This window comes from Daktulosphaira vitifoliae, unplaced genomic scaffold (genome assembly GCF_025091365.1).
Source record: "Daktulosphaira vitifoliae isolate Bord-2020 unplaced genomic scaffold, ASM2509136v1 Scaffold_5, whole genome shotgun sequence".
Lineage (NCBI taxonomy): Eukaryota > Metazoa > Arthropoda > Insecta > Hemiptera > Phylloxeridae > Daktulosphaira > Daktulosphaira vitifoliae.
The window spans coordinates 7,964,079-7,973,775 of record NW_026099576.1 but is presented as its reverse complement, the minus strand read 5'-3'; the positions used below and the strand labels follow the sequence as shown (position 1 = coordinate 7,973,775).

At 24.6% G+C, this 9,697-nt stretch overlaps 1 protein-coding gene across 4 annotated transcripts; it reads left to right on the top strand.

Annotated features, from left to right (window-relative positions):
• Positions 1–3,293: 3,293 nt before the first annotated feature.
• Positions 3,294–9,109, top strand: LOC126907509 (protein cramped). 4 transcript variants are annotated; one of them, XM_050688849.1, is made up of 15 exons: positions 3,295–3,464; positions 3,774–3,929; positions 4,018–4,192; positions 4,250–4,498; positions 4,568–4,771; positions 4,839–5,029; positions 5,207–5,410; positions 5,467–5,781; positions 5,843–5,974; positions 6,065–6,121; positions 6,200–6,346; positions 7,193–7,436; positions 7,643–7,869; positions 8,465–8,560; positions 8,794–9,109. In XM_050688849.1, exons 3-15 carry the CDS (start codon positions 4,024–4,026, stop codon positions 8,899–8,901), a joined length of 2,343 nt encoding a protein of 780 aa, XP_050544806.1. In that variant the 5' UTR covers positions 3,295–3,464; positions 3,774–3,929; positions 4,018–4,023; the 3' UTR covers positions 8,902–9,109. The 4 variants fall into 4 exon arrangements, with proteins under 4 accessions (XP_050544809.1, XP_050544806.1, XP_050544807.1 ...); XM_050688850.1 differs by lacking the exon at positions 3,295–3,464 and adding an exon at positions 3,504–3,609 and having other exon boundaries at positions 3,692–3,929; XM_050688851.1 differs by lacking the exon at positions 3,295–3,464 and adding an exon at positions 3,506–3,609.
• The last annotated feature ends 588 nt before the right edge of the window (positions 9,110–9,697 follow it).

Genomic DNA, 9,697 nt, shown 5'->3' with positions numbered 1-9,697 from the left:
AAAAATATAAAAAATGAATAAATTATAATTCTATGAAATTGTAATTCATACGGAGAAATTATAAAAATAATAAAGTAGTTGTATATATCTTTACTTAAAATGTGTATAAAAATTTAAAGGTCTATCCAATACTTATAAAAAAAAAAATGTTTGTTTTTTATGAACAAATACACTAGGCTACATGGAACTATCATCAAAATCAATAATATACTTTTCTAAATCAACTTTACACGCTGTTTTCAAATCTGCAATTAGACTTATTATTTACAGTAAATTTATGAGAAAAGTTCAATATTTTGTTAAAATCACTATTTTTTTTAGCATTTTTATCATAATAAATATTTTAATAAAGATCATAGTAATAATTCTGAGTAACTATTGGTGTTTAAAATGATTCTACAATTGAAATATTCTGAACTTCATTTTATAGATTTACTTTAACTAAAATACCAATTAAAAAGTTGTTAAAAGAATCTGCTCAATTGAGAGTGTTATAAAATTTGATTACAATTGTACAGATCCATTTTTAAATTCAGGTAAAACTAAAAATAATTTTTTTTTAGAAATGATTTATACAACAACATGTTACCAAAAAAATTGGAAAATTATAATCTGGATGTAGCACACACAAATAGAGCTAAAAAATGAATAAACTACAAAGTAAAATTATTTAATTTTCTAGTTGAATCTATTATCATATCAAATCTAATTCGATAAAAAATACTTCAAAAAAATTAGAAATGAATGATTTTAATTGTATGTATAGAGAAAGTTGGTTGAGTAACTTTTTATCTGACAAAGGGGATATTTTTCAATTTTTGAGGGTTATTACCCTCAATACAATAAAATACATTAAAATTCATACCTACAGGCAGGTTTGAACTCGGTACCCTAAGCGTGAAAGACAAATTGTGGTACGGGTTCGGCTACCCTACATCGTTGTTAGATAAAAATGGAAATTTAAGCTAATTTAAATCCCAATGTTATTTTACTCGACTTAAAAGAAGCAAAAAAAAAAAATAAATAAGATTAACATTATATTAAATACGTCAAATAGATTTATTCAATATTTATGTAAATCAGTTTACTCCCCTTGTAAGGTATTTTAAAATAAAAAAAAAACGAGAATATTAACACAAAAATATTTTTGAATCCAATAGCCATTTTCACCATGAAGACAATCTATAGCTCGAAATTTTTTTTTGTTTATAGTGAAGTATATTACATAAGCTTTAATTTAAGTTTATATCAAAGTGTCAGTATTTCCGGAACATTTTCAAAAGTTCTAATTTTTATACGCATGTTTAAAATTTTGACCTCCTTTACGAAGGTAAATACTCAGATTTAAAAAAAAAATATGTCGGATTAAACGTGTGTAAATAAAGTATTTATAAGAAAACATTGTATTGATTCATACATTTTTCAAAAAGTTATAAAATATAAAATAAAAATTAAGAGTTTTTTTTTAAATCTTATTTATTTTATAAACTTTGATGTCCGTTTTTACTATAAAGACAATCTAATGTTCGAATTTTTTTTTCATATTAAAGTATATTACATAAGCTTTAATTTAAGATACATATATAAAGGGTCAGTATTTCTGGAGCACTTAGAAAATTTAATTAAAAAAAGTTCATCGAAGCTAAAAGAAGAAAGTTAATATTTTTAACTTAATTATACTAACCTTCTTTAGTTAATTATTATTTCAATCATGAAATTTAAATTTATCATAAGCCATTGGACCATTTTTTTTGGAAAGCGTAGCCTCCTTCCTTTTAATATATTTATTGGATTGACATTAAAATCTGATCTTAAGAACATTAAAGCACTTAGATCGTTTATATTATTATTTTTTTGTAGTGAGGGTTTAATTACCCTTCCTATATGATTATATATAGTATAACCTAAAATAGAGGCATAAATAATGAAAAAAAAAAAATGAAATAAATAATTATAACATAAAAAACGGTGATTTTTTGTGCAAAATAACAATTTTTGTTTAACTTCGATGGCCGTTTACATAAATATGTATATATAAGATAAGGTGTCGGGAAAATTATTTTTTAAACATATAGTATGTTACATAAACTCTAATTTGAATNGTATATATAAGATAAGGTGTCGGGAAAATTATTTTTTAAACATATAGTATGTTATATAAACTCTAATTTGAATTATGTTCAAAAGTTAATTTTTTGTGCAAAAGTTGTTATTTTGAATCCCCTTTGGGCAGGTAATAATTTAGGTTTTCAAAAAATATATCTTATGATAATTTTAAAAGAAGTTGAAATTTACCGATTTTAAAAATGTATTTTTTTTTTTGAGGATTTCCCCCATTTACAAAGAACTATGGAATTTTTTTCAATTTTTGTGGGTAATATTTTTAATGAAATACAATTTATGATTTTTGATGTATCGTTAAGAAAAATCAGTCATTGAGAGCTGAAAAAATAATAATAAAGAGATTGTAATAAAATTAATACCTTTTCAGCTTCGTATCAAAGTTAAAAACCGTATAAGTTATGTAAACAAATATTAGGAACTTTCCATACATTTGTTCATTTAGTATAATTCAACTAAATATTTAATAAATTTACTAAATATTTTTTGCTTAGTAACTCAGCGTTGTCTAAGCCTAAGTATCATAATTTTTTAAGAAATATCGTTTAGTCTCTAAATAAATTTACCTACTAAATAACAGTGTAGTTATATACATAATATCTTATATATTTTATATTTCTTATATTTTCGTAAAATGAATTGGTCGATTCAAATTTGTAAGTTGAAAAATGTTTTGAATAAGTCTATTTTGAATATTTGTTCTAATTATATTAATATTTTTCAAATTCATTGGAATGTATCATTTTAATTTGTTTACTCTTTATAATTTGATGCAAGTTCAAATTTTTAAATGCTAAATATATATTTTAGCATTTAAAAATTTAAATGGATCTTAATGCATTTAATGAGATGTGTGTATTCAATAAAACATATTCTCGAATAATTAAAATATCTAACTAATAGGATGGGTCATACCTTCATTTGGACGTTGTTTTTGAAATATTAATATAATTTTTAAAACCAATTAAGGTTTTTTTTAGTGATTATCTTTAAAAATATTATGGTCAGGGTAGTCATCAATAAATTTTCTATGATGATTCTTTGCCACGTAGAAAACGTAATTACTGAGGAAGAAAGTTGAAGCAGCAACGCGATAGATATTTAGTGTCGGTGACCCAATTTTCTTTGAGAGCATATTAATGCATATGCTCCACCCGCGCGTTTTTATTTCGCGAATTATATTTCCCCCTGAAAGACTTAGTGCCCACCCCTTCTTCGCTGCTCACTGTTAAACTACAAATTGTGTCTGTATATCCCAATTTCGTCGTAAATCGTCATTAAACAACATTCGAATTGAGAGTGTCACCAGGATATCCAGTAACATCTGTACCAAATTGTGATCGGTATGTATGTTAATTTCAATTATAATTGATAACAGGGAGTTCTCTGTGTGTTCGTGTGTGTACATTTCGCCATATTTGTTGTTGTTCTCGACGTCCGTTGTGATTAAAATTTTGTTATTCTTGCTTACGTTATCTGTTTAGTGTGGTAAAGAATATTATTATTATTTTTTTTTTTTGTACTTGTTTGCCTGTTGATTTTTAATTTAGTGATTCCTTTCAATTTGTAGTTCTTGATAAAAACCATTGTTCTTAACAACTATGTCAATTATTCTCTGTAAGTAATCTTCTCCTCTAAAATTATTACTTTAGAATTTACTAAACAAGATCTTTGAGCATAACTGCGGGTTTTCATTTAATCAACGATCATGGTGATTTTGAAATCAATTACATACGCTCAAAGGCGTCAGAAGAGATGGCATACATTGTGGTTGATTTCTGTTTAAAATTAAATAATCATAAATCAGCGTAAGTATGAGTTGAAATTGAGACTTATTTCTATTATCTATTAAGTAACTTTGTCTAAATATTATATAAAATTTGTTGTGCTTTTTAGATAACAATGATGGATGAAAAATTTAAGTCTGAAGATGGCAATAATCAATCGGAGCTAGACATGCCTACTGTTGTTTCTGAAAAAGGTGTATTACTAAGAACAAGTGCTAGAGTATCAAAAAAGTTACGTATGACACCAGTTTCTACTTCTCCTGGTCCTAGCAGTTCAAAATTAGGTGAGTAATTTGTTTAAGTTAGCAAAATTTAATAATATTAATTTTTGTCATGTATAGATACAAATGATGCTCCAGTATTTAAGTCAGTAAAAATCCGCAGAGAACTTTGGTCACTTGAAGAAACAAATTCTTTTTTTGAGGGTCTTAATGAATTTGGCAAAGATTTTGAATCTATTCAATGGTTTATGGTTAATAGAATCAAACGGAAAGGTTCTTGTGAGCAGGCTATTAAGAGCAAAGAACAACTGAGACATTTTTACTATAGAATTTGGCATAAAATTTGCAAATATATTGAATTTCCTAAAGGTAATATTCTTATTATAAATAATTAAAATTTAATAATGATGGGTTCAACATTTTTATGTACTGTTATAGAGATACCTAAAGTAGTGCAAGAACTTTATGGTTTAATAAACTATGGAGAATTGAAACGAAGAGTTGGATTTTGTAATGATAAAAACTGGTCTAAGTTATATGAAATGATATATCATGGTTCAACTAAAGTTAGAAGTAAAGGAAAAATGTGGAGAGTAAAAACACCACACTGTCGTGCTCTTAGAAAATTAAACTGTCTTGAAGGTTTTCAATTAAATTTAAAAAAATGATAAGTATAAATCGTTGAAAATAACTAGCAATATTTATTTAGATACAATTGGAGATTTGAAACTTCCTGGTAAAGTAAGCATTGAGTTAAAGCCACGTGATATGGATACTTGGGCTTTAGTACAATCTCTTGCTATGAATCCTCGTATTAGAGCTACTGTAGAGTTACAAAAGCCTTTGTCTATGTTGTTAGCTTTTTTAGAAAACAGATGGCAATCAGAAAATTGGAAACTTGTATCCTTTATTAAATAATTATAAATAATTATTTATTTAGCAGAATTTTAAAGGAAAAAATTAATGTTTAAATATTATGAATAATAGCAGCTTATAAGATATTATTTTAATTTATTGATGTTTATTTTTGATTTATCAAAATTTGTTATTTGTGATTTCTTTAACAACAGTTAATAGCGTGAACAAATCAATAGAATTCAAACAATGAGTTCTGAACAAGAATCAAAAAGGGTATTAAGAGTAGCTCCAGCAGCTGGTGTCAATATTACTCCAATAAGTGTAAATTTTAGTGATATTGAAAATAGTTCAAATGTTAGTCTTTTAGCTCATAGGAATACTCATGGAATTTCTAAAGAGTCTGTTGAATCTATTCTTCAGAAGGTAGTGTTGTTAAATTTATAATTTAATGTTATTATATAATTTTTTAATTATTTTAGTTTCCATCAACAAAAATGCAGAAACCTTACGTGAAACGAGTACGCAATGAAACCGCCAGTTTATCATCTGGATCTTCAGTATTTAATGATAGTATGTTACCCTCATGTGTATCAGTTTCATGTTCATCAAATGACGTTGCTTATGACGGAGAAAAAAATCTTGATACTTTAATGGCCAGCCCACCTAAAAGTGATCCAATTGTGACTACTCAAGACCATGTCAAAGAAAAGAAAGAAGAGTTTATTGTTAGAGTAAAAAAGGGATGGACCTTAGCCAATGTTGAATCTATTAAGATTGGAGAACTTTATCTTATTGTAAGAAACTTTAAAATTCTTAGAACTGTAAGTTCAACTATCAAAATTTTTTTATGTTTAGTGTGGTAGTGAATCCAAAATTCAACTAGAATATTGGTTTGAAGATTGTGCTGAAACTTCTAATAAAAATAGATTGTCACAATCACTAAACAAATTAATTTCCATAGCTCAGTACAATTCAAATACTCTTAAAGTAAGACAAAACTAATAACAAAAATTTTTCTGTTATATTCTTTTACCTTTAGTTTTATTTTCCTAAATAATACAATATTTATTTTTTTAGTCTTGTACATGTGGGTTTGTCAATAGTAAATCACATAGCTTACCTAGACAAACAGAGGTAAGATTCATAATAAAAAATTATATTAAGTTCTTTTAATATAGACTATATAAATAAATTTTTATTTTTGCTATTAAGATTAAAACTGATGCAGATCAAATGCAACGTAGTCCGTATTCACTGGTTAATAGTTGTAAAGTAATGGTTCATTCACCATCTTTGTTCAGAAGACCATTGCAGCCGAAACCCCTGCATTCTACTAGTTCCTTCGAAGCTCAAGTTGGTGTAAGTGATTTCCCTATTATTCAATTATGACTTTATTTTGAATTTTACAGACTACTTTGTTAAAAAAATATTTCCTAAATAAAAAGTATCCTAAAAAACACACACTAAAAAAAGCTGTAAACTAAAAAATGGAACCAAACAAATATGAATAGGAAAAAAACTTAATCAAAACATATTGTAATATTACTTTTATCCATGCTTTTATTAAAGATTTTCTTTATTTAATTTTTAATTTAACACCTATTTTGTCATAATATTACTATTTTCTATGTTTAGTTGCATATCTATTTTAATTACAAACTTTGAAAAGTATTACATTAGTGTCTTAGACATGTACAATTTTCATATTATTAAAAATTTGTCATTCATTAATAAAAATGTATCAGATTAGTATCTTTAATACAAAATAGAGTTTTTATAAATCTTAATGGATAATTTGTGTTTTCAAACTATATGTTTATGTTTCCCTTTTAACTAAATAAGAAAGTTTTTATTAATTTTGACTATATATATTTTGAATAGTTTTTCTCTTTCTTAAAAAAAAAAGATTTCAATAAAAATTGTATAAAGACTAATTTTGCATCTTAAAAAAATAGGATTAGGATGATTGTAAAATTTTTATTTTTGTTTCATTGTATAGACATTAAAATTCAGAATCTGTAAACGTATTTACTTCTTCATTCTTTATCATTGACAAAAAAAAATTTTAGTTTTGCAGAGTATATTAAGCATAGTAACAATAAATTGTTGTTAATTTTTGTATCTTCACTTGTTTTGCAGGTCCATCAACTTACTTGATTATTGTGTATAATTAACAATTATATTAATTGTATTATTTATTTCTAGAAACTTCAAGGAATGCCAAGATATTGTCAGAGAACAGGGCGACCTGGCAATAAACATGTTGGAATTGTTCAAAAACTACTACCTTTACAACCAAAAACTAGTTTAACTATTGTGCAAACATCTAATTTTAGACCTATTATACCAGCTGTAAAAGTTGAACAAACTGCACATAATGTGAAATCTGAAAATGATCATCTTGATCAATTGGGTTATGTAAATGATCAAACTCTATCTCCTCCAAATAGTTAGTATAATAAACTATTTTATTTTTATATATTTATTTTGAGTTATTTGTTAGTGTATACTTTTGACTTTCACTTTTAATTAATATGTATTTTTAGATAATAAATTATAAGTGTGAGAACCTTTATAAAGTTGAACATTTATTGACAAAAGACATAAAAATATTTGATTATTTTGACTTTTAACTAATTTTTAATGTTTGATTAGAAATTTGGAAATCAGAACCTGATCAAGAAGATATTCCTGACGATGTTAGTATTACATCATCAACTATCAATAGACTTATAGATAATATACCTGATCTTACATCCCCATCAAATTTCTCTGGTCTATTACCTAATTGCAGCAGTTCAACTTCTCCAAGTCTCATTACACCATCAACTAGTCCTTCACGACTTTTAAAAGATGATGGAAATCAATGGCTTAATCCAGAAGTAAAAATATATTGTTTAAAACAGATTCACTAAAACCTGGCAAATGCAATAATAGTTAATATATTTGTCAATAAGACAAGAATTATTATTACCTTACTGTATAAAATATTATATATATATATTATTATTATATATATATATATATATTGTTGACATTTTATTCTTGAACAATATCTATCAAACTATAAAAAATTGCATGTAAAAAATTTATAAATGTGAGTATGTGTCATATATCATTGAAAAAATTATTTGGATATATTGGTAAAATTACTTAATTAAATTAAGTAATAATTAAAACATTATTGACTGATAGTTTTTCCTGAGTACAACCAATATTCAAACAATTATTCATTCAATAATAAATGTTTTATTAGTAAAAGCATATTTCATAGAAGTTGTTAGTATAACCAGTAATGACTATAATGACTTAGCTCATTTAATTATTCAAAAATCACCCCTATAATAATTAAATCCCAATATGTCATTGAACATAATTACATGAAATTTTTCAGTTCTTAAATTTATATTTGTCAAAATTAGAGGTTCGAATATATTTATTTAAATTTACTTGTAACATTGAATTTTCTATTTTTAGATGGATTTCTCATTAAGTAGTTTTTTGGGACATCTCGAAAAAGATGAATCATCTAACTTAACTGAAAGTGACAGAGAAAAAGTTATTTCTAATGATGTGAGTAGTAATACTGTACAAATTTTTTCTTAATAAAAATGAATTTTTTTAAATTGATTAAGTTGTTTAATATTAGAACTAGTTAATTTATAAGCTTTCACTATTGTGTCACTTTTAAAAACAGAATCATAAGACATTAAATCCATTTGTTTTATTATTCTCAATTGTGTTGTCTGTTAAAAAATAAAGTCTACATTAAACATGTATATTTTATTGATTTATCTTCATTTTAGGTGGAGGCACAATTTCAATGTCTTATGAGTGAAAACAGCACTGATTATACTGCAAAATTTGCAGATCTAGCTGCTAAAGTAGCTGCCAGCAATAATAACTGCCAATAAATAATTTTTTGAATAATTATATTTATTTAGTTATAATTTTGTTTTGTTATAAGAAAATACAATTTTTTAGACGTTATTGTTACATTTTTAATAATAATACGAGTGTTTTATTTATTACTATACATTACAATCATAAGATTCTTGTATTATTTTTGTTGACAAAGCATAGATGTAAATTCTGTGTAATATAATGAGTTAATAAAATTAATCTCTCGTTTTTTATTTTCTAATATTTGTAGGATTAAAAGTTTTTAGTCTCATAGTCGGGTTCCTGGATAATAGATTTTTTTTTGTCTTTAATTTTTTAATTAAAGGGTTTATATTCTTATTACATTTAAAATACCACAAGTTAATTTGTAATTAATACTTTACTAGTAAATAGAGCACGGTTATCTGTATAGATAATCATGATATAAAGTTATATAAATATATTTTACATAAAAATAAGTTCAACGGACTAAAAATATTTCCATAGTACTTTATATCAAACTCAAAGTCAATCTTAAACAATTATTTGTAAAATAAACAAAAAAGCTCAAATTAATGAATATTTTAGCATTTAACAAAAATTATAATAAAAATCAATTAATTTTTTATTATTTAAACTTACATGATACAATTTTACATGTTCTAATATAAATTTCTGTGATGTATTGACACCACTAAATCAATGTAATGTATTTTGCACAGTATTATTTTTTCAGAATTTGTTAATTAAATAATATTTAATCTAATTTTCATATATAACAAAATTTTTACTTATGACACAACTAGTTGTAAAATAATTTAATAAAAT

Bases quoted from the DNA above. Each gene is read 5' to 3' on its own strand.
- LOC126907509 (XM_050688852.1), top strand. From the start codon at position 4,024: ATGATGGATGAAAAATTTAAGTCTGAAGATGGCAATAATCAATCGGAG. The intron at 6,122-6,199 runs GTAAGATTCATA...TTTGCTATTAAG, and splicing joins GCTTACCTAGACAAACAGAG to ATTAAAACTGATGCAGATCA. The intron at 7,870-8,464 runs GTAAAAATATAT...TTCTATTTTTAG, and splicing joins ATCAATGGCTTAATCCAGAA to ATGGATTTCTCATTAAGTAG.